The 25,100-nt window shown below is 40.9% G+C and overlaps 1 protein-coding gene across 1 annotated transcript in view; it reads left to right on the top strand.

Annotated features, from left to right (window-relative positions):
• adgrv1 (adhesion G protein-coupled receptor V1) overlaps nt 1-25,100 on the top strand; it is a gene marked incomplete at its 5' end in the record, with an annotated part of 266,650 nt that overhangs the window by 102,921 nt on the left and 138,629 nt on the right. The window contains 18 exons of the mRNA XM_080433472.1: nt 3,759-3,935; nt 4,386-4,568; nt 5,131-5,310; nt 5,407-5,571; nt 6,452-6,575; nt 8,371-8,494; nt 9,384-9,708; nt 10,611-10,864; nt 11,397-11,539; nt 11,926-12,124; nt 12,913-13,132; nt 14,284-14,526; nt 15,381-15,530; nt 16,542-16,762; nt 17,599-17,872; nt 18,297-18,440; nt 22,820-22,964; nt 24,876-25,014. Coding sequence (XP_080289598.1) covers nt 3,759-3,935; nt 4,386-4,568; nt 5,131-5,310; nt 5,407-5,571; nt 6,452-6,575; nt 8,371-8,494; nt 9,384-9,708; nt 10,611-10,864; nt 11,397-11,539; nt 11,926-12,124; nt 12,913-13,132; nt 14,284-14,526; nt 15,381-15,530; nt 16,542-16,762; nt 17,599-17,872; nt 18,297-18,440; nt 22,820-22,964; nt 24,876-25,014 — 3,410 coding nt within the window. The remainder of the gene's footprint in view (nt 1-3,758; nt 3,936-4,385; nt 4,569-5,130; nt 5,311-5,406; nt 5,572-6,451; nt 6,576-8,370; nt 8,495-9,383; nt 9,709-10,610; nt 10,865-11,396; nt 11,540-11,925; nt 12,125-12,912; nt 13,133-14,283; nt 14,527-15,380; nt 15,531-16,541; nt 16,763-17,598; nt 17,873-18,296; nt 18,441-22,819; nt 22,965-24,875; nt 25,015-25,100) is intronic.

Raw genomic sequence — 25,100 nt, forward strand, 5'->3', positions numbered from 1 at the left:
AATATAAACAGAGCAAAGAATAGTTTTGAAAGAAAACGAATTAAAACAGCAAGCAAAAAAATAATAATTTGTAAGCAAAGGAAATTATATAAACAGAACAAAAAATATTTGTAATTAAAACAAATTAAAAACGCAATCAAAAAAATATATTTGCAAGCAAAAAAATATAAGATTTGAAAGAAAATAAAAAATAATTGAGAACAAAACTTTTAAAATTCAAGAGTAAAAAAATAAGGAAAAACGGTTTAAACTACATAAAACAAAATACTTAGTAAAATGTTTGGGTAATAAAATGTGTTGTGCTAAATAAAATGTTTTTAATGTTTTTTTTCCTCATTTGCGAATGAAAGTTGTTTTTTCTGATTGCAAAATGCCTTCTCTCTCAAAACCTATGTCTTTGGTCTCGATTTTTTTTTTCTCTCTCTTGGATTTGTTTGTGTGAGGGGTTAAAGTTCAGAAGGCGGGTCCTACGCTGATAGATGTAAGACACCTCTCCATTGGTCACTTGGAGTCTGAGTGACAGCTCCCCCTTCCTTATGTAGCTTGTTGAATGCAGGGATGGAGGTGTGTTACGGCCAGCATGTTTTTTTGATTATTATTATTATTAGCAGTTTGCAAAAAAAACAAAAAAACATGAAAGTATAATGCAAGGTCAGCTAAGAGTATTTAAAACCTAAGAAAGATGACTTGTTTCCATTGGGGTCCTTTGTACTCAATTCATAGAGACATTTAATGACAGACAGTATATACACTACTATGCAAAACATCATAAAAACAAAAACAAAAAAAATATGTACAGTAAACAGTTTGAGTAAACAGATTGATGGAATACTTTATTAACAGTAGGATACAGAGGTACAATTGTACAATGATTGTTATAAGGATAACACAAAAAGGCTTGTTTCCATTGTGGTCCTCTGGGACTGAGGTCAGAGCTCCATTCCAGCTCTGGACGCTACACTATTCGTTACAATATTGAGCATTTTAGGCTATTAGCAATTCAGATGATTCCCTAATGTTAGGTTTCTGTTCTACTTACAGTTTGTGATCTGTATTTAAAATTGTTGTATTGTTGTTACTGTTATAGTAGGCCAGTGGTTCCCAAACTTGGGATCGGGACCCTCAGAGGGGGTCCCCAGATTAGCTTAATGGGCAACATTGTTTTCTCTCTCAACAGTAAACAAACCAACCTATACAGTATAAGTGTATACAGGGTAACACATTTCTAAAGTGACAATTTAATGACTTTTAAGACCTTTATAAGGCATTGTGCGCTTGTAGTTCGGCTATTTTCACAATATTTATCTGTGGAACCGAGTCAAACTAAATCTAATGCCTACAATTTCAAGTGCTTGTCAGGGTGGGTGGTCCCCAGTTCAAGTATGATTATTTTGGGGGGTCCCCAGTTCAAATATGATTATTTTAGGGATTCACAGCCTGAAGCACACTATCAGACGAAACGGTTCCAAAGCAGTCTATCTGGAATGGGCCTGGCCAATAGGCCAGTCACTTCAGCCTTGCCTTAATTAGAATAACAAATATAACATAAAATAATGTAGCTTTATTTTATAATTTCAAAGGGTTCCGAGGCTGTGAATCCCTAAAATAATCATATTTGAACTGGGGACCCCCCAAAATAATCATACTTGAAGTGGGGACCACCCACCCTGACCCAGGCATTAGATTTAGTTTGACTCGGTTCCACAGATAAAAATAGCCGAACTACAAGCGCACAATGCCTTAAAAAGGTCTTAAAAGTCATTAAATTGTCACTTTAGAAATGTGTTACCCTGTATACACTTATACTGTATAGGTTGGTTTGTTTACTGTTGAGAGAGAAAACAATGTTGCCCATTAAGCTAATCTGGGGACCCCCTCTGAGGGTCCCGATCCCAAGTTTGGGAACCACTGGCCTACTATAACAGTAACAACAATACAACAATTTTAAATACAGATCACAAACTGTAAGTAGAACAGAAACCTAACATTAGGGAATCATCTGAATTGCTAATAGCCTAAAATGCTCAATATTGTAACGAATAGTGTAGCGTCCAGAGCTGGAATGGAGCTCTGACCTCAGTCCCAGAGGACCACAATGGAAACAAGCCTTTTTGTGTTATCCTTATAACAATCATTGTACAATTGTACCTCTGTATCCTACTGTTAATAAAGTATTCCATCAATCTGTTTACTCAAACTGTTTACTGTACATATTTTTTGTTTTTTTGTTTTTATGATGTTTTGCATAGTAGTGTATATCTGTCTGTCATTAAATGTCTCTATGAATTGAGTACAAAGGACCCCAATGGAAACAAGTCATCTTTCTTAGGTTTTAAATACTCTTAGCTGACCTTGCATTATACTTTCATGTTTTTTAGTTTTTTTTGCAAACTGCTAATAATAATAATAATCAAAAAACCATGCTGGCCGTAACACACCTCCATCCCTGCATTCAACAAGCTACATAAGGAAGGGGGAGCTGTCACTCAGACTCCAAGTGACCAATGGAGAGGTGTCTTACATCTATCAGCGTAGGACCCGCCTTCTGAACTTTAACCCCTCACACAAACAAATCCAAGAGAGAGAAAAAAAAAATCGAGACCAAAGACATAGGTTTTGAGAGAGAAGGCATTTTGCAATCAGAAAAACAACTTTCATTCGCAAATGAGGAAAAAAAACATTAAAAACATTTTATTTAGCACAACTCATTTTATTACCCAAACATTTTACTAAGTATTTTGTTTTATGTAGTTTAAACCGTTTTTCCTTATTTTTTTACTCTTGAATTTTAAAGGTTTTGTTCTCAATTATTTTTTATTTTCTTTCAAATCTTATATTTTTTTGCTTGCAAATATATTTTTTTGATTGCGTTTTTAATTTGTTTTAATTAAAAATATTTTTTGTTCTGTTTATATAATTTCCTTTGCTTACAAATTATTATTTTTTGCTTGCTGTTTTAATTCGTTTTCTTTCAAAACTATTCTTTGCTCTGTTTATATTTTTTCTCTCTCAAATGTTTTTCTTTTGTTTGGTTAATAAAGACACAAATGTAACTCCATAGATCTACAAGCTCACAAAGCGTCAAATTGTGACGTTTTGTTATAGCTTGTAGATCGGCTATTTTCAGCGAATGTTCCCACCCCAGAAAAGGAATGCTAGCTTTCAAGAGGTTACATAAACAATTGTAAGATTGTTGTGATTGTATTTTTGTGTTGGATATTGTGTTGATATTTGAAATAAGTGAACTCGACTAGTAACATAACAACAAAGTGTGTGTGTTACCTGTCATTCACTCTGCTTACAACCAACCCATACACTAGTATAATTATCGTCTCTGTCGGGTGGAAACCTCATATTATGTCCAAAACTGTTACTTTCCAGGATTCAAATAAAAAAATAGCAAAAGTAGAAGATCTACAAGCTCAAAACGCGTCGCTTCGCGTCACGTTTTGAGCTTGTAGATCTGCTGCTTTTGAGGCTTTTGTGTGACGCTGTAGTATGATCAAGTAGGGCCGTTAATTTACAAAAAAACACAAAAAGTTAAAATATGGAGATAAGAGTTTTCTGCCCGACAGCAACGATATGACTGTACTCCACCTTCCTGATTTCTCCTAAGATCCTCAGCTGATCTCACAATAAACAGTTGGAGCCATTAGTCTTAACAACAGCGTGCAGACTCTAATTATTGTTGATCTGCGTCCATATTATTCACGCATGGGCGCTGTTTGTTTGTTTGTTATTATGTGTTCCGTTGTCAGGACGACATCCCGGAGCTGGCAGAGGTGTTCCTGGTGAACATCACCAGCCTGGAGTTGATTGGAGGATCTCTGGGACCAGGCCAGCCCAGTCTGAAGAGGCCTGGGATGGAGGTCGCAGAGGTCAGCATCCAGGAGAACGACGACCCCAGAGGAGTGCTGCAGTTCAATGTGTCTGAGGTGAGTTCATATTGATGGTCACCCCGCCCAGGGATGGCTGTTTCTCTGTTAGTCTTATTTAACCAGACGATCACAGGTCTCCGCCTACACCAAGGGTTCCCAAACCTTTTAGGCCGCGACCCCCGAAAATAATCTAATTTGAACTGGGGACCCCCCACCCTGACAAGCACTTGGAATTGTAGGCATTACATTTAGTTTACAAACAGATAAATATTGTGAAAATAACCGAACTACATAGATTGGCTATTTTCACAATGTTTGCCTCTTTCTTACGTAATATTTGACAATTTGGCCAATTTGGTATTAAAAAGGTCTTAAAAGTCATTAAATTGTAACTTTAGAAAAAAAAATAACATCAGTGAAAAAAGTTAGTCGACAGACATTTTTCATCATAGTTTTAGTCAACGAAATAAACACTATAAAGTAAATACTGTTAAACATTTCTCCCAGGATGTGTCAGGAAGGGTCCTGGCCTATGAGCTGCCCCCGCCGGCCAACATCCTCCGTCTTACAGTGGCTCGATTGGCCGGGAGCACCGGCAGAGTGATACTCTACTGGGAGGCTCAGCCAATCACAGCAAGCCTCGATGACTTTAGCCCCACATCTGGAAATGTCACTTTACTCGAGGGACAGGTGAGGAAACGTCTTTTTATTATTTGTCCTGATTTGAAGTCAGATAACTCACGAATAGATTGAGAATATTTGATTTATCAAATGTAAATACAAGTGTGAATATTATATTTGATCTTGGTGTTGCCTTTTAAATGTAAAAAACAATTGCTGATCTACTGCCTTACAATGCATTGCATTTTGCATTGAGAGCTTGTAGAGCCACTATTTTCGCTGTTTGTCGCATGACAAAGTATACAGTACCTATACTATTGTATACTTGTTTGTATACAGTAGTCTGCTAGTGGTTAAAGGAGTAGTTCACCCCCAAAAAATCTTATTTTCTATCAATTACACACCCCATGAAGCTTGAATTCATGGAGATTTGGTTTTTTTTGCTGCAAATTATTGGCTTAGGAATGCGACAAAAACTAAAAAAATCTAACAAAACAAAAGTGTAATTGATAGAAAATAAGTCATTCTTTGGGTGAACTACTCCTTTGATAAAAAATCATGCACACTAAGAAAGGTTCATAGTTCTGCAGAACAGAAAACAGTGACATACTCACTCTGTTTTTCCTTCCAGGATGAAGCAACGATCGACATCACCATCCTGGACGACGAGGAGGTGGAGTCAGACGAGACCTTCACCGTGACTCTGGCGCGTGTGATTGGTGGGGCTCGTCTGGGGGAGGCGACCTCGCTGACGGTCACCATACCGCCCAACGACTCGCCTCTCGGACGATTTGGATTCGAGGAGCTGGAAGTAAGTCTCTAAACCCACAAAAAATGTACAACAATAAAATATGACAAAGTAAAACAAATTGTGTGTGTCTGTGTTATAACTCCTCCCCCTTTCTAGTTCACTGTGAGTGAGCCAGAATCGTCCGATGACCCCGTTGCCACGGCGACACTAGCGGTGGTCCGTAGCCCGGGGGGCAGCGGGGCGGTGAGCATGCTCTGGAGACTGGACGACCAAGCTGTAGATGACCTTTCACCTCTCACCGGCACCCTACAGTTTGCTGAGGTAGGTAACACTATATTAACACGCACACGCACACGCACACGCACACACACACACACACACACACACACACACACACACACACACACACACACACACACACACACACACACACACACACACACACACACACACACACACACACACTTTACTGAGGTACAGTCTATGAACCAACTGCTTCATAAGAATGATACAATTGATACAATTGCCATAGCACATTAACCACATTAAAGGAGTAGTTAACCCAAAAATGTTCTTGTTTTTGTCGCATTCGTAAGCCAATAATTTGCTGACCAGCGGCCAATTGAGTCTCCTACTGACCAGCCCCCAGATTGCAAAAAGAAATAATCTGCAGATCTACAAAGCATACAACACGTGCCATTGTGTCACGTTGTGAGCCAGTAAGATCGGTTGATTACAGTATTTGACATCTTAACCACAAGAACCCTGGCAAAACCCTATCCTGGGGTGAAAACATCCGAATATGTTGTATATTTTAAGACGGATAAAATTTCATATCGATATTCAGCCATGACTATTTGGGCAGATTTTCATTTTGGAATCGCCCCTTGGTGTTTATTGCATTTTAATTGCACATCGTCTCTGTTGGGTCGAAACCTCATATGTCCAAAAGCATCAAAAGTAGCAGATCTACAAGCTCAAAACGTGTGGCTTCGCGTCGCGTTGCAACCCACGTTTCAAGCCGCGTTTCAAGCCGCGTTTCAAGCTTGTAGATCTGCTACTTTTGATACTTTCGTGTGACGTTGTAGTATGATCAAGTAGGGGCGTTATTTTACGGAAAAAAACACAATCAGTTAGAATATGGATATAAGAGGTTTCTGCCTGACAGCGACGTTTTTTTTTTTTCTCCAAACGTCTACAGACGGAGTCCAGGAAGACGTTTGAGGTCAGAGCGCTGGTGGACTCCGTGCTGGAAGGAGACGAGAGCTTCAGCGTCCGGCTGCTTCCAGACGCCAGCGGCGCCGCCGTCATCGACCCCTTAAACGGTTTGTAATGTCTATAGCAGTGGCTCTCAACCAGTGGTCCGGGGACCGCCAGTGGTTCTTGAGGGCGTTCCAGGTGGTCCCCAGCTAAATGATGGAGAGTTGGTAACCAAATGGACCCTTATTAGATCTTTAACTCTTGAGGGCGTAAAATGAAACCAAATGGACCCATTTTACTTAATTAAGGAATAGTTATTTTGATCAACGTTTGCCCTCTCCTCTGGTACCAACATCAATACAACATGGAATTGTGGACAAAGTCTTATCCAATGATAACAAAATATTCAAAGTTTTTGTTCTGAGAGTCTCTCATCAAACGGTGGTCCGTGGCTCAAATGCCAAATAAATAATGGACCTTGATATGAAAATGATATTGAAAACCACTGGCCTATAGTAATGCGTGTGGGGAGGAATCAATTGGCAAAACGATTAAAAAATGAGGAGAAGAAGGGGGTAAAAAAGTTCTCGTTTTTATTTATTACGGTAGTTCTTTTTGACTTTTTGTTTTCAATTTCAGTTTAGTTTTAGCGGGTTTGCTAGTTTGGTTTTAGTTTGTGAAAACGTTTTTTAGTATTAACTTTCACAAGAAAAATATTGGGTATTGACAAAGACTTTTGACAAAGAAGTTTTTCTTAGTTTTGTTAGATGCATTGTCTATTTCTTGACACAATACATTTTCAGTTTGTCATCTTATTTTTTTGTAAAGCCTCATTTTCATTTTCATTTCAGTTATTACTAAAATTCTTTCTCAATTTTATTTTTCTTTATTTTGTTACTTTTAATACAACTATAATAACCCTGGTAGTTAACGCACCACTGAACATTAGCTAAATATAGCCGATCTACAAGCGTCTAGATCGGCAACTCGGGTCCGTTTTGCCAAGTATGGAGGGTCTGAGTGGTTGAAGGGTTTGTGTGTGTAGTAACGCTCCGCTGAACACAATCCTACAGGAACACACACGACCGCGCAGTGAAAACATAAATCTGTGTGATTTAAACGTGCTAATCACATCCAACACAAATGTTTCTTTTCACAAAGTCAAGCAATGAATCAGTGAAGCAATGAATCAGAATCATTTTTATTGCCATAATGCCAAGCTATACAATAACTTTTCTTTTCTTTTTTGCTGGTGTGGGAAAATAAAGCCCTGGAAAACTCGTCTTAGTTTGCACATGATGCAGTGACACCACCCCAATGTAAAACAATTAAAGGGATAGTTCACCCCCAAAAAATACTTGTTTTCTATTGATTAGCTACCCCATGGAGACTTGAATATTTTTTAGTTTTTGTCGCATTCCTAAGCCAATAATGTGATGACCAGCTGACCGGTAGGCAGTGCAAATTATTGGCTTAGGAATGCGACAAAAACAAAACAATATCCATGAATTCTCCATGGCGTGACTAATCGATAGGAAAAAAAAGTCATTTTGGGACATACATACAGTATTCAGCACATCTAGTGTTGTCCAGCGTTGCCATGTATGCTTATTCTAAGCGACTTTGGGCTTGTTTTTATGTAAAGTCGCTTGTAAATATTGGTAGTTGCGAGTTGCGTTTTTTTTGGGGCTTGTTTTTAAAGTGTAGTTGCTTATTTGGGCTTTTTTTCTAAATGTTGTTTAAACCAGGCTTTGCATAATTTTCAGAACATACCGTAAGACCAAAGGCAAATTACACCGTCAAGTTACTGGTTGTCGCATTCATGTGGGTACCTCTGAGGTAGAGCAGTGGTGAATATGTTGTGGAGAATATGTTGTTTAGTTAATTTAATATGCATCTATCTGTGATGTGTTCCTCTAGGCGTGGCCACCATTACCGTCCAAGGAGACAAGGCTGCTTTGGGGATGGTTGGGATCGTGGAGGCCTCCAGAGAGGTTGTCATGGGAGAACCTCAGGGAGACTACAACGGGACTGCTGTTATCAGGTTTGACATACATCTAGGGCTGCAACAGTTCATCCAAATAATCTATTTAATCTATCGATCTGCAAGTTGACTATTTTCTCTATTTTTGCAAGACACCGCTGTTCGACAACGTTTTTTTTTAAACAATTATATATAAAATAAAATAAACGCATTTCAAGATTATTTATTATTATTATTTTTATAATTTTTTATTATTATTATTTTATTATTATTTATTATTTTATTTATTTGATTAAAAAAAAATGTAATCAAGAGGGCACGGTGGCGCAGTCGGTAGCGCTGTCGCTTCACAGCTAGAAGGTCCTGAGTTCGATTCCCGCAGGGGACGCTGTGGGCGCTGGGGGCGTGTTCTCTCCTACGCGTCATCAGTGCCCATACCCTAAGTGGGGTTGGTGAAAGGGCCTTTCTGTGTGGAGTTTGCATGTTCTCCCCGTGTCTCCTGGGTAGGTACCCTCACAAAAACATGCAGTAATCCTGGTCACTATACTGCCTCCCCCTGGCCAGCCGGGGCGCCTGATGGAGGGGAAGGGAACTGGTTGGAATAACGTGTTCCTTCCACGCGCTACGTCCAACCAGGGAAACTCTCCCCTGTCAGGTGATAAGAAGGTCAGTTGGCTCTCATGCATTGAAGGAGGCATGAGCTCGGCCCTGGCCTCCCTAGGTTGGCAGAGGGAGTGTAGTGCCCAGGATTACATAGATAATTGGCACTGGATGTAAAAAAAAATGGGTTACAAAATCGTGGGATAAAAATTTAGGAAAAAAATAAGAAGAAAAAACATAATAATGTGGAATAATTTCAGAAAATAATCCAGAGTTGTAGCCCTGCAAAAATCATATCACTGCCAACAGAAACAAACTAATTTTGTCTTTGCTATATCTTGCTCACCAGTCTGGTGCGAGGCCCAGGGATCTTTGGCGAGGTGCAGTTCGAGTGGAACATCACTCCTGCCGAGGCCGGGCAGTTTGAGGAGATCTCTGGTGTGGTGACCATGAGAGACAGACAGTCAGCTGCTACCATCGTCCTCAAGGTCCTGGATGACGAGGTCCCAGAGGAACGCCGTGTGTACCAGCTGACTCTGACCTCCGCCACGCCGGGGCTGGGCATCAGCCCCTCTGCCCAGGTCGCCACGGTTACCGTGGCAGCCAGCGACAACCCCCACGGCCTCTTCTCCTTCGCCCAGCGCCGGCTCGCGGCTACAGAGGAGGAGGGAACGGTGAGCTCATCATCAGTAGGGGGCAAACTTGTGCCACACAGAATGTATTTTTTACTTTTATATAGTTTTTCATTTCCCCAAAACATTTTTAAAAAGTAATTGAAAAAACTTGTATAAGAAGGACAATATCAGTCACCAGAAACAAGGACGGGTGTTCTAGATATATCCATTATGGTTAAAATGGAGTTTGAAGTTACAATGGGTTTGTATACTGTAGGAAGGGGGCGTCTGATAAAAATGTATCTCAAATATCTAAGTACGGAATCAAGCAACTTAAAAACTGTCTGCGGTGCTCACAAAAGCCAGAGTAGACGTTAAAATGACCCCATGTTTGAAATTGAAATATCCCTTTAAGTAGTTAAGAATTGAATGATGAATGCAGTGGTGTAAAGTCACCAAGTACTTGTACTGAAGTACCGTACAATTTTGAGGTATTTTTTACTTTATTACCAATTGTCTATACTTTTACTTCTACTCCACTACATCTCAGAGGCAAATATTGTACTTTTACTCCACTACAATTATTTGTAAACTTTAGTTACTAGTTACTTTGCAGATATAAATTATTACGTTAGAAAACATACTGTACATTAACCACTTTAGCCCTATTTTATACCTAGGTTATTTGAAAATAGCCGATCTAAATCTCACAACGCTTCGCAGTTGTGAGCTTGTAGATCTTCTATTTTCAAACATTTTAGTACTTTTACTTTTGGTACTTTAAGTACATTTTGATACCAATACTTTTTTACTTTTACACAGGTAAATTTTGAATTCCGGACTTTTACTTGTAACAGAGTATTTCTACAATGCAGTATTGATACTTTTACTTAAGTAAGAAATGTGAGTACTTTTTCCACCACTGCTAAACACCTCCCGTCATTCCTACTCATGGCCACCAGGTGAACGTGACGGTGAGTCGCTCTCTGGGCACCCTGGGCAGTGTGTGGGTGAGTTACCAGACACAGACCGCAGGGGGCAGCAGCAGCACATCAGCGGTCAGCGGAGAGGACTTCGCCCCGGCCTCGGAGCGACTCCTGTTCGCCCCGGGTCAGACCACGGGACAGGTCACCCTGCGTATCCATGACGACAGCCTCCCCGAGGGACCCGAGGAGTTCTACCTCAACATCACCGCAGTGGAGCTGCTCAACGACAGGTACTGAGTCCTTAACCGATTAAGACTGGGAAAGAATCTGTGTCATTTTTATGATTTCTTCGGCTATTCAAAAATAGCAGATCTACAAGCTCATAGCCGCGCTATGAGCTTGTAGATCTGCTATTTTTTGTTTTATCGTGAACATATATTGTTTATAGTCTGGGTTTTTTTAATAGTCTGTGCTGTTTTTTTCACAGCAAAGGGTTAAGCTCTGATGCCTGAGGAAGACCTATGACCGAAAGCTTGCTACTTTATATAAAAAAGGTGTTGAGTGTGCGGAGGCTCCCTTTAATTGTTCAAAGGGTTAAGCTCTAATACGCTCTATATTTCAAGATTCCATCAGCTACAGAGGCTGAGAAATAATTAATTTAGTGAGCCTTTTTTTCAGAAAATTCTTAGGATTTAGAAGGTGTTTTTTTTTATTGGACCTCAGGTCTAAAATGTACAGTACTTGAATAAAATGTACATAGATGGTTACTTTCCACTGCTGCGGAGTGACTTAGTGTTGTGTATGTCTCCCTCTGCTGGCCAGTGCTGTGGACTACACGGTGATGGAGTCTGGGCTGCAGTTGGACCTTCCTCCAGCTGTAGGTGAAGAGTCCTCTGTCACCGTGGTCATCCTGCAGAACGACAACGTGGAGGGCATTCTGGAGTTCACACAGGAACACATTACTGGTAAGAGACTAAACCATACTGGCGTTTTTTTTAGATTAGATCAGGGGTCTTCAACATTTTTCAAGAGAGAGAGATGAAGCAGGGACCATCACTACACTACTTTTTCATAGATTTCATAGAAAGCTTCATAGACTTGTTTGACAGCACTATCAATGTGTAGCATTGTGTTCGATTTATGTTAAGGTGTATTTTCAGACAGTTACCACTTAAACCACTTAAAAACCCTCAATACTTGGAAAACTTGACCTTTTTATATGTATTTTTTAAGTATTTTTATGTTCCTCTATCTTCTCTTTAACTTATTTTCTTTAAAATGCATAGAATGTGCTGTGTATAAATAAAATGTAATTGATTGATTGATAATGTTAAATTCCTCCTACCCCCAGTTGAGGAGGAAGCGGGCTCTGTCTCCTTGGTGGTGGTTCGTAGGGTGGGTACGTACGGAGTGGTCTCTGCCCGCTTCCTGTCCAGAGGGCTGACCGCCACACCGAACCTGGACTACATCCTGTCCAACGGCTCGCTGACCTTCGCACACGGCCAGGACAGCGCTCACATCAACCTCACCATCATAGACGACCTGGACTAGTGAGATTCACACCATATTTTTTTTTTGCATATATATATATAATGTTTTTCTCTGAAGGAGTTTTGCCTGCGTTTCCTGTGTCAATCTCACAAATCCCGGGACCCATCAGTGCCAAATTTATTGTGCACTGGCAGAGGTTTCTGGGGAAAAAATGAGTTATCTTGGAAAAAAACACAGAAATAAAAACATTTTAAACACAGAAATGGGTCCCAACCTACTGTTTGGGAAACACTGCCCTAACTGTTCCCAAACTTCAGGCCGCAACCACCCCCCAAAATAATCATATTTGAACTGGGGACCCCCCACCCTGACAAGCACTTGGAATTGTAGGAGTTGAGGCATTACATTAAGTTTTACTCATTCCACAGATAAACTTCTTTCTTGGGTAGTATTTGGCAATTTGGCCAATGTTTGACAATTATTTATAGCATAGTTTGTTGGTTAATTTTGACGTTTTACTTATTATTATTATTTTATTTTCATTTTAGAGGTATTAAAAAGTCCTTAAATTGTAACTTTAGAAATGTGCAGATACCCTGTAAATAATACACTTATACTGTATGTTGGTTTGTTTACTGTTGAGTGAGAAAACAATGTTGCACATTAAGCTAATCATCTGGGGACCCCCCAAAATCATGTGGGGAACCCCCTGGGGGTCCCAACCCACAGTTTGAACACCACTGTCCTACATGACTGATGTATACAGGCCACATGAAGTCTGAGATCATGGAGGTTTCAGAAAAGTTAAAAACTCTAATCCAAGTGTTTGTCTCCCTGCTCGATCCAGTGAACCTGCTGAGGAGTTTGAGGTGGAGTTGTTCGGGCCCACGGGCGGAGCCGTCCTGGGGTCCCGCGCGGTCGCCACGGTGACCATCGCCAAGAGTGACTCTCTGAGCGGAAGGGTGCGCTTTGTCAACGACACCCTGATCACCCTGGAGAACCCCAACAACACCCTGACCCTCACCCTTCTGCTTGAGAGGGTGGCAGGAGGGGTGGGCAACGCTACGGTAAGAGAGGGAGACCCTCAACTCTGGTTTGTCGCTGAATAGGCCCTATGCCAGTGATTCTCATACTTTTTCATGTCAAGGACCCCCAAATTGATATGTATTTGGTCGTGGTCCCCCATCTGAAAAGGTTTTGTGCCAGGGACCCCCCAGAAAAGAAGATTTATGTAAAAAATCACACCCTGTGTGAAGTGGGCGGTGTCTTCCTAGCTAACCACAATACTGAATGGAGGCAACCAATGATGTACAAAAAATAAATAACTATATAACTAAATAACTATAAATATATTTATTGAAACACTCTTTATGAAAGAATGGAGTCGATCAATCATGTACAAAAGATAAATACATTTATTGAAACACTCTTTATGATGGACAAAACCATAACTTAAAAAAAACCAATTTATGGTTTTTTTTAAGTTATGGTTGCTTATATAGGGCTATGCACATGTGTCATGTGACACTGGCCAATCACAGTCCTGAATAGATTGTGATTGGCCAATCACAGCGCAGGATAATTGTACAAATTTCCAAACCTCACTTTTAGGGGCGGTTTCACTGCCCAAGATATTTGTACATTTTTCCAAATCTCACTTATAGGGGCGGTTTCACCGCCCAAAAAAATAATCTAAATGATTGAAATTTGACGAAATGAAATCATTTTAACCACTTTATCCATTTATATGTTGGTTATTAAAAATAGCAGATATACAAGCTTGCAGTGCGACACAAAGTAACGCGCTGTGAGCTTGTAGATCATCAAAACATCTTAAAAACTTTTTGGGAAAATATGGAATATTTTTGAAACATTTTAACAACACAAACCTTGTATGGGGGACCTGACAAAAATTAAATAATTCCGTGGCCAAAATGCATATATTCTCTGTCGGGTGGAAACCTCAAAACTGTTACTTTTCAGGATTCAAATTGAAAAACAGCAAAAGTAGCAGATCTACAAGCTCAAAACGCATCGCTTCGCACCACGTTTCACAAAAAGTTAAAACATGGAGATAAGTGGTTTCTGCCCAACAGCAACGATATTCAACAGGTTGCTTGGATGATGTAAATCCAGGCTGGTACTTCTTATTTACATTCAAACAGGTTGCTTGGATGATGTTAATCCAGGCTGGTACTTCTTATTTACATCCAAACAGGTGGCCTGGATGATCTTAGGCCCCAACAGCAGAGAGGTCCTTCCAGAGCTCAACGCGGACATCAAGGCGCCCGTGAACGGCTCCTTCTACTATGAGGACGGAGAGGAGGGCACCGCTCGCTCCATCCAGCTGAAGATACTCCCCCACGGGGAAGTGGAGGTGGAGGAGGACTTCATCGTGGAGCTCAGCATCCTGTCGGGGGACATGGACGTCGACTCCAGTGCCGGCTCCGTCACGCTCAAGGTACATGTGCTGTTTCCATGGTTCAGAGCAAAATAAAATCTCACGACTGAAAATGTTTGTATATGACCAAGTCCTAATGTGCGACTTGTGAAACAGTATGAAAGGAGTCTCCCCCCACCCCCACACATTAGCGCTGATTCCTAAACAATTAACACAATATGTAAAATGATTTTATTATGTTTTAGTAATATTTTTCATGCTGTTCTACATACTGCCTACCAGGTGAAGAAATCACAGATTGAGGCTTTAACCTTTGCTCTTATATGAAATATCCGAAACTATGATTTTATGAAAGATGCTTCTGAACATATTGCTAGTCTGACCACTTCAAATTCTCTAATCTTAAAAATATCACTGAAAATAGCTGATCTACAAGCTCTCAATGCGTCGCGCTTATAGATCAGCTATTTTTGCTGCACAACATGCTTCCATAGAAGACATGCTAGCTGGCTTCAATGGAATCCATGTGTTTCAACAAAAATAAAAATAAAGTCTGCACACCAGTAGTTCACAGCCTAAGAAACATACACAGATCAAATGTAAAGTTGCACCCCGGATTTGAACCCTGGTCTCTTGCTGACGAGCTTACCACTGAGCCATGTGAAACCAGAAACCAGGATCATCAAAGGTGGAGTCTAACCTGGGATCTAAATGAATGCTCAATAGCAGAGCAGGGAGACCAAATACAACCACCCCAATTGTATAAGTTATACATACTCTACCATACAAATTGAACAAAATGAAATTGTATTTACAACCAAATTCACTCATCTGAAATTTGGTTTCTCCACTCCTTCCTGGTTCTCTCTCTCTCTCTCTCTCTCTCACTCTCTCTCTCTCTCTCTCGTCCCCAGATTGAGAAGTTTGGTGACCCTAACGGTATAGTCCAGTTCACGGCGGCGGCGCTGACAGAGCGTGTCTACAGTGAACCCACAGAAGAAGAGGGACCTCGTAACGTCACCCTGGTCATCACACGCAGAGAAGGAGTTATGGGTAACATCACGGTAAGATCAGCAAACGTGTTTGATCATTCATTATCTGTGTCCTAGAAACCCACTCAGGGGTCCTTGAGGGGATTCCAGGGGACCCCCAGCTTAATGATTGATAGTTGGGAAACAAACGGACCCTTATTATATGGGGCCGCAACTAGTGTACAAATGGAACCTTAACGTGTCCATTTGGTTAGGGTCCATACAACACGTTAGGGTCCATAGAACGGGTATTTCATAACTGGAGGGGCAAATTAGTAATTGTAATTTTATAGTGGTTCTCTCTCTCTCTCTGTCTTCTCTCTCTCTCTCTCTCTCTCTCTCTCTCTCTCTCTCTCTCTCTCTCTCTCTCTCTTTCTCTCTCTTTCTCTCTCTCTCTCTCTCTCTCTTCTCTCTCTCTCTCTCTCTCTCTCCTCTCTCTCTCTCTCTCTCTCTCTCTCTCTCTCTCTCTCTCTCTCTCTCTCTCTCTCTCTCTCTCTCTCTTCTCTCTCTTTCTCTCTCTTTCTCTCTCTCTCTCTCTCTCTCTTCTCTCTCTCTCTCTCTCTCTCTCTTTCTCTCTCTTTCTCTCTCTCTTCTCTCTCTCTCTCTCTCTCTCTCTCTCTCTCTCTCTCTCTCTTTCTCTCTCTTTCTCTCTCTCTCTCTCTCTCTCTCTCTCTCTCTCTCTCTCTCTCTCTCTCTCTCTCTCTTTCTCTCTCTTTCCTCTCTCTCTCTCTCTCTCTCTCTCTCTCTCTCTCTCTCATTTCAATTCAAAGTGGCTTTATTGGCATGAGAAAACGTAAACGTAACAAAGCAAACAAAACACTGTATGTACAATGTGGGAAAACCGAGATAATTTGGTGTAAACAGAGCAGGGTTACACATAATGGTTTGTAGTGGTTGTATTCCATTACACATTCTTCTCCTGTCACAACAGCTCACACATCTTGCTGCTGTGTTTGCACATTGTTGTAATTCAACCAACATATGGGATTATTTTGTCATTATTAGTCATGTTTTCAAACTCTCTCTCTCTCTCATATCCATCAGGTCCATTGGCAGGTGCAGAGTGAGTCGGAGGTGGAAGGTGACTTCCTGTTCCTGTCCGGTTCTGCCCTGATCCAGGAGGGCCAGAGGGAGGTGGACGTGGTCCTCAGCCTGATGCCCGACACCGTGCCCGAGCTGGAGGAGCTCTACACCGTCCTGCTCACCTCCGTGGAGGGCGGTGCCACCCTGGATGCCAACCCCAACCGCACCACCACCCGCATCAGGTTAGGAATGGATGGAACCATATCTCTGTCTCTGTCGGGTGGAAACCTCATATGTCCAAAACTGATACTTTTCAGGATTCAAATTCAAAAGTATCAAAAGTAGCAGATCTACAAGCTCAAAACGAACTTGTAGATCTGCTACTTTTGATACTTTTGTGTGAACGCTGTAGTATGATCAAGTTTACGAAAAAAAACTAAAAGTTAGAATATGGAGATAAGAGGTTTCTGCCCGACATCGACTATATGAACATTTCACATTTCATTAACGATATTATCGCGATAATCCAAACTCTTTAAAAGTATTAAAACGCCACTTTTGTTAACCACTTGCACCCCAGCATCCATATTCTGAGGGGAGCATTAGCTAGCAGATCTACAAGCTCACAACACATTGTTTTGCGACGCGTTGTTGTGACCTTGTAGAGGCTATGCTGCTATTTTCAGTGAAGAGATTTGGTGTACGCGGGAAAAGTACAGTTTTTGATTTATTTATTAGATCCCAGCTTATCAGCTTACTGTACTGTTACAGCAGCTTCTCTTCATGGGGTCTCAACCAGCATCATTAACACAATTTACATCAATACAGTACACAACATTGTTCATACGACATACTAATCACAACATACAGTACAGTACAACACAAAGACACTAACTCATAACATGTCCAATACGATAGCTCTATATTACAAATTAATCTTAAGCATAATTGATAGATCTCTTAACGCAACCTTAAATCTAAAAAAATATTTAAAAAACAAAATAATAAAATATATATATATATGATGTAGTTGTAACTGAGGTCTGTTGTACTAAAAATAGAGGCCTCTCACCCTCAGGGTCGGTGCCAACGACGAGCCCCACGGCGTGTTCGCCCTGGACCCGGCCCTCCAGTCCATAGAGCTGGTGGGCTCCGGGCCCAACGTGACCAGAGTCCTGCTGCTGAACGTGAGCCGGCTGGCCGGGCCGTTTGGGGAGGCCAGCGTGGGATACAGGATCAGCGGGGGATGGGTGGACCTGGAGGAGGATCCTCTGGGGGACCAGGCTGTAGGACGGCTGCTGGTCAGAGACGGAGAGACGTCCGCTGCCGTTACCCTGACCATCAGCAGCCAGGTGAGTGATGGATGGGTCAACGTGATTTCAACGCCATGTTTAAGTTTAAAAAAGAAGAGATCCATCTATAAAAATGCCAACATGTTTCGACCGGTTAAGGTTGAGAACTCATCAGGGCGAGAACTGATGAAGACCTTAACCGGTCCAAACATGTTTATAGAATAAAATTCGTTTTTTACAAGTCCTGCTGATCCTAGAAGCACCATACACCTTTAAGACTTTTTTTTGTATCTCCTGTGAGCACCTGGTTGGCCTCTGTGTCTTTTCTCTGCCATAGTAGTGCAATTATTGAATAGTTCTCGGTGCCGCGCTATGAGCTTGTAGATCTGCTATTTTTGAATAGCCAAAGAAATCTAAAAATGACACGGATGCATTCCCGGTCTTAATGGGTTAACTATAGTAACGCTGCTGTGGGTCTCTCTAGGTGTTTCTGTCAGTGGGGGAGAACTTCTCGGTGGAGCTGACTGACGTCACCTTGGTGGGTCCTCTGCTCAGCACCCCACCTCGTCTGCAGATGGACTCCAGTGCCGCTGTGGTCACTGTGCCCGAGGAGGCTGCTAGTTCAGAGGTGAGTCTGACCAAAGATGGTTGATTTAGAAAGATATACCATCCCGATTGGAGCTACTAGAGGCAAAATCGTACACAAATCCTACAAATGGTCTCCTAAGTGGGCGTCATCTGATCACGCGAACATCCAATGTTTATGGTGCTTGATCCCAGAAGAGTGTGTTGCCGGGACAGAGAAAGGTTGATAATAAAGTAGATTTTCTCTTGATTTGTCTGTCTGGAAAAAAGCAATTTTTAGTATGAAAATCTTGGGGAAATTGTGTGGCTTGTGGCGATTGGGTCAATATTTAGTTCACTGACCATGGAGCTAAAGAAGTTCAGGTTCAGAAGCTGTGTTCACGTTCACTCTTCCATTGGAAATAATAGACTCCAACCTGCTTCCTGTCTCCTAAATCGGCGGCCACCTACTTCACACAGATACAGGAAGTAAACCGGAGATGGCATTTTTTTCTTTTTTTGGTCTTTGGTCTGACTGCTGTAGACCTCTTGGGTGCTGGACCTTAAAGCTGCTGCACTATGTAACTTTGCTGTTCTTACCCCGGATTTGAACCTGTGTCTCCTGTGCTAGTGCTGAATAATTCTATTTTTTACCACTGAGTTAACAGAGCCTGCCTGCATGCTCTGGGGAGAAATTACATTTTGACCTTCAGGTAAAAAAAATACTGTCAAACCAGAAAGAATCAACATTAAAAAAGTATAATAATCATATTCATAAAACACCATCAACCGTCAATATCAAACCATCAAAAATATCATTAGCATTGAAGTTAGTTATTATAGAACTAATATCTCAGTCATGATGATAAACTAATGTTGTATTAATTCTTATGGTTATCATGCTCCTCTTTTACCTTGTTCTGTAAAGCACTTTGGAAAATAAATGTATTATTATTATTATCATTAATGCTGATAAATGTGTAAATATGTACTTATTCATATTGTTTTTAAATTATGGTTCAAAATAATATTGAGATTATTTAACAAGTTATGCATGAACTCTGCAGCAGCAGCCACAACATTAATACTATTACTACAACTACCACAATGCATTGCGCTTAGCACGTGACTCATCATCATGGCAGTGTTGTTTACGTTTCGTCCATGCTGGTTTCCCTCCTATTGCGTCGGGTTTATAAACAACTTGAGAACACTTGACTTTCTTCAGACAGAAAAGTCTTGTCTTGAATAATGGAATATGTCGCGAACAAAAACACATCCTCTCAGTGTCTGGACTCGATCTGGAGCTCACTTTATAGGGAGATGCCACCTGGGGTTTTCAACACAAGGTAATTCATATCAATGTAGTAAAAAAACAAACATCTGCTCTACAAGCTTGACTTTTTTTACTTAAGTAAAAGTATTAATGCTATATAGAAACTCCGGAATTAAAAATTTACTTGAGTAAAAGTGCAAAAGTATTGGTATAAAAATGTACTTAAAGTACCAAAAGTAGAAAGTACTCATTATGCAGAATGTCCCATTTCACAAGTTTTCAAATTTATACATTTTCTAAAGATTTATATACATAAATCTTTAGAAAATAGCAGATCTACAAGCTCGCCGTGAGATTGTAGATCAGCTATTTTCAAATATCCTAGGGATAAATAGGGCTGAAATAGTTGTATGTTTTGTAATAATAATCCAAATCTACAAAGTAACTAGTAACTAAAATTTTCAAATAAATGTAGTGGAGTAAAAGTAGAATATTTGCCTCTGAGATGTAGTGGAGTAGAAGTAAAAGTACTGAACATTTTAAATACTCCAGTTAAAAACACCTCAAAAGTGTACTTAAGTACAGTACTTGAGTAAATGTACTTAAGTTACTTTACACCATTGGCCTACCCACAGAAAGAATATCCACATTGCTTATTACGCTTGCTTGCTGAGCTCTTGGCCACCACCAGAGGGCAGACTTAGACCAACCTCGCTGTATATATGTTACAGGGTGTTTGGAGAACCAGTAGTCCATGAGCCAGAGCCCCAAAATTGAGCAATGATTATCGAAAGAGTGGGCAAAACCAAACCTATATTAAATTGTTCATAGGGTCAATACGAGTAAATAAATATATGATAACCTCTCCACAGGAGCAGCTTTTTCATGGTTATCACACATTTTGTAATTTTCCCCATACGTACATGACAGGTGAAAAAATGACAAAATTTAAAAAAGAGTTATCATAATGAAACTTCCTGAGTTGATTACTTACATGAAGACAATGATTTATCGTATTACAAGTTTTCTGAAATTGTATATTTAAATATGCAAATTAGGCATTAGGAAAATATGCCCAAATTGGCATAACTTTCCAGAATCAACATTGGAACATTGGACAAAGCCAGAGTCAACATACTTATTTCATTTTGTTAAGATGTTGGAGTCAAAGGTTTTTAACGAGGGAATATTCAATATCTGGCTCAATTTTGGGGCTCTGGCTCATGGACTAAATGCCTGATTTGCATATTTAAATATACAATTTCAGAAAACTTTTAATACGATAAATAATTGTCTTCATGTAAGTAATCAACTCAGGAAGTTTCATTATGATAACTCTTTTTTAAATTTTGACATTTTTTCACCTGTCATGTACGTATGGGGAAAATGACAAAATGTGTGATAACCATGAAAAAGCTGCTCCTGTGGAGAGGTTATCATATATTTATTTACTCGTATTGACCCTATGAACAATTTAATATAGGTTTGGTTTTGCCCACTCTTTCGATAATGAAATCTTGTCTGGCTCATGGACTACAGGGTGATTGAAGAAGGTGCGCTTTTTTACCACCCACCCAGCAATTCTGTAGAAGCAACACTAGAGGGAGCCACAAGCCAGGCTTGTGCACAAACATATATGGCCGCGACCACACACACACAGTCACACACACACACACAAGCGCACACACACGCGCTCATGCTTTTTTTGGTTTATTGAAAGCAGGACTGTTAAGATACTTTTATTGTGTTCTGGCTTTTGTTTTACTTTCTCCCTGACACACACACACACACACACACACACACACACACACACACACACACACAGTGATCCATGAAAAGAACTATTCTGTCCCTATCGGTTTACAACTCGAACGGCGCTGTGTCAACTAGCAGAGCATCGGCCGGTCAGCGCGGGCACTCGCACGCCTCCTCGGCCTCAAGCTCTGCTGAGTCGGCGCGCCTCCGTCATGGACAAGCGTGTGCGTGTGAACGCGTGTTCAGCGTTCCCCTAGCGTAGCTTCCTGGTTGCTATGTGGGGGGGAACAACAAAAGACAGGTCCGCGTCGGCGCATCAAAGCCCCGCCTCTCCGCGTACTCCTTCTCCTCCTCGGAGGAGGAGGAGAAGGAGGACGGTTTATTACGCAAGCCTCGCGAGGAGGAGGAGGAGGCTCCTCCTCCTCCTCGCGAGCCTCGCGTAATAAACCCCCGCCTCGCAGCGCCGTGTCCTCCTTCTCCTCCTCCTCGCGAGCCTCGCTAATAAACCCTGTCTCGAAAAGCCCCGCCTCGCCCCGAAGCCCTGTGCCTAAAAACGAGCGCTTTGTCTTCAATCACCCTGGTTCTCCATTCACCCTGTGACATATATACTGCCTACAGTTCATTGCTATATCGACATTAATGTCATGTTAAAGCATACATTCAGCCTTCTATCTAAGTAACTGAGTTAGTGTTAAAGCCTCATCTCTGGGAACATTGAACTTGTTTTATGTCAGCAGGGCATCTGAAAGGCCCAATGTAACAAAACAGAGCTATAACTCAGTTACTGAAACAGGATATGATCCTAATTTAACCATGTTGACCTTGTGTGCCTCAACTTGTTGGACTGGTGTGATCCATGACGTCATACAGATGTAAACACAGACACAGGTTATAAACAAGGCAATGGATCACTGGTCCACATGCAGACTCGCAGTTTTGTCTGGAACCCATTTAATCCGGGAACGCATCTGTGTCATTTTAGATTTCTTTGGCTATTCAAAAATAGCAGATATGCAGTGCTGCGCTATGAGCTAGTAGATCTGCTATTTTTGAGAAAAAAAATCTTGAAAATGTGTGCAAATCTTTGGATATCTCTATTTTTAAAGTGAACATTTGTAACTCAAATCTGTGCTTCTGGGGGTCCCTGGAACAAAACATTTTGAGATGGGGGTCCGCGGCCAAATACATATCTAAAAATGTTTTCTAAATCCTAACAGTATGTTGCTATCAGTGGTGCTCCAACTTTTCCATGTCAAGGACCACTCTGTGCAGCGCTATGAGCTTGTAGATCTGATATGTTTTAATAGCCAAAGAAATCTTAAAATGACACAGATGCGTTCCCAGTCTTAATCCGGGAATCAATGCAGGTTCTATATTATATAATGTCTGTCTGTCTGTCTGTGTGTCTATAGGTTGGCTTTGCTTCCCTGGCTCTGCGGGTGTTCGACGTGGAGACGGGTGAATGCCAGGCAGAGGTGACACGAACAGGGCTGTTTGGGGGTGTCAGTGTGGAGTGGAGTGCGGGGTACCCGCCTGGACAAGCCCCTCTGGGAGTCGGTCCTGGAGTCGTCACCCCCCAGCTCAGGTAAGAAGACACTCCTGTGTGTCTGTCTAGTTTGATACATACATACAGTAGAAATCTACGTAATAGACCAGCACTTTTTCGGACCCCCATCTGAAAATGTTTTTTTGCCAAAGAGAGACCCCCAGAATAGAAAAGTTGTGTTCAAAAAATGTGTGTTTACTGCATCGCCTCCACTGGTCCAAAGTAAAACTAGCTAAATTTGTGCCTGACATGGATCCAATATGCCACCCTTGCACATGCATTCTGGTTTTGTCCAAAGTTATTCACATTCTGGCAATTAATATTTAAAACCTTCTCAGAAGTGTTAGAAGTGCCCATAGAACCTTCTGCTTCTATTGCAGTTTTTGGAGTTGTTCCACAAGAAAGAGATGATGTACAACTTAGTCACCAAGAAAGAAATATGATAGCCTTTGCATCCCTTTTGGCTAGGCGTCTGATACTGCTTAAATGGAAAGAAAAACTCCCACCAACTTTCAAATCATGGGTTAATGATGTTACCGGTATGCATCATTTGACTTTGGAGAAAATTCGCTACTCCACAAGGGGGTGTGCTCTGAAATGTTACACCATCTGGCAACCTTTTTTAACATATATAGAGAGACTGAATGCTGCTGACATTAATGACCCATAAATTGACCCCACTGAATTTATTTTTGTATTATATTTTTTGTGTATATATATATTTTTTTAATTAATTTTAAATCTTTCTTTAATAATATATATATTCTACTGTCTATACTTTATTTATTTGTTTGTATTGTCCTTTGTGTTAATGGTACTATGAGATACCAGGGTTGTGGCTCTTTCGGAGCGGGAACTTTGGGGGGGGTGGGAGGGGTAACATACATTCACTGTTTTTGTATGCCCTTTGTTATAGACCTGTATGTGAAAATATAAAATAAAAAAACCTTTAAAGTTGTACAATGCAAAATCACAAATAACGATTTTTAGCAACCTCTGCTGGTCACTACCGTCACTGCATACAATTTCCCTAGTCCTCGATTACCCAGAATTCCATTCGTTTTCACCGGAAGCCGGAAGCGTTTCAAAAAGCGATCTTTTAATTGTTTTATACTATCTACGGATCGTTTCTCTTAGCCAGTGGAGCATTAGTTACCATGAGCTGTGCTTTCTTTTTCTGTTCTTTTTCGATCTCCCAATCCTACATTATCTTAAAATCAGCGTGAGGTTCCTTTTTGTTAATAGCGCGGTAGTTCCTGGCCAAACAGGAAACCGTTGCGGTAGTTCCTGAGGACGTCGGCCACGACGTCATGACGTTGGCCAGGAACGTCATTTTCCCGGGAAAGTCCCCCCCGTACACGTTCAATAGAAAATATATAAATAAAAGGCTTCCGGGGGTGAAATTCACGGAGTGGGTGTTGTGAAACTTTTGCCACTCGCAAAAGATATACAATTTAACTTTAGTTTTGTTGAAAACGTTACCTAGTATTACTTTAACAAAAAAAAAAAAATAGTGTTTAAATTATTTTAAACACTTTCAAGATTTTTTCAAAATGTTTTAAAAATCCCCGGACCCCACTTTGAAAACCACTGATCTAGATATATAGATGAAAGAAAGGATGAAAAGAAAAGAAAAACAGAAGTCCAACTGAGATGACATCGTCTCTGTCGAGTGGAAATCTCCAAAACTGTTACTTTTCAGGATTCAAATTCAGAAATAGCAAAAGTAGCAGATCTACAAGCTCAAAACACGTTGCTTCGCGCTGCGTTTCAAGCTTGTAGATCTGCTACTTTTGATGCTTTTTGGTATGACGCTGTAGTATGATCAAGTAGGGGGCGTTAGTTTGTGAAAAACCTAAAGGTTTCTGTCCGACAGCAATGATAAATGCTTATTTTCTTTGCTTTGTGTGCGTCCTGCTCAGGCTCAGTGACTCTGGACCATGGAGAGAGGAGTAAAGTGGTGCCTCTCATGGCCGTGCCCGATGTGTCTCAGATGTATGCCTTCGCCATACATCTGACCGCTGCCAACCCCACTGCTGCGGTAGGCTCCGTCAGACTCAGGTAATAATGGTTTCATCAAGGTCAATTCACTTTAACCATTATCTTATACTTTGGCTATTAACACATTCACTGCCAGAGGCTTTCTA

Source organism: Gymnoscopelus braueri (genome assembly GCF_963280865.1).
Source record: "Gymnoscopelus braueri genome assembly, chromosome: 7".
Taxonomy (NCBI): Eukaryota; Metazoa; Chordata; class Actinopteri; order Myctophiformes; family Myctophidae; genus Gymnoscopelus; species Gymnoscopelus braueri.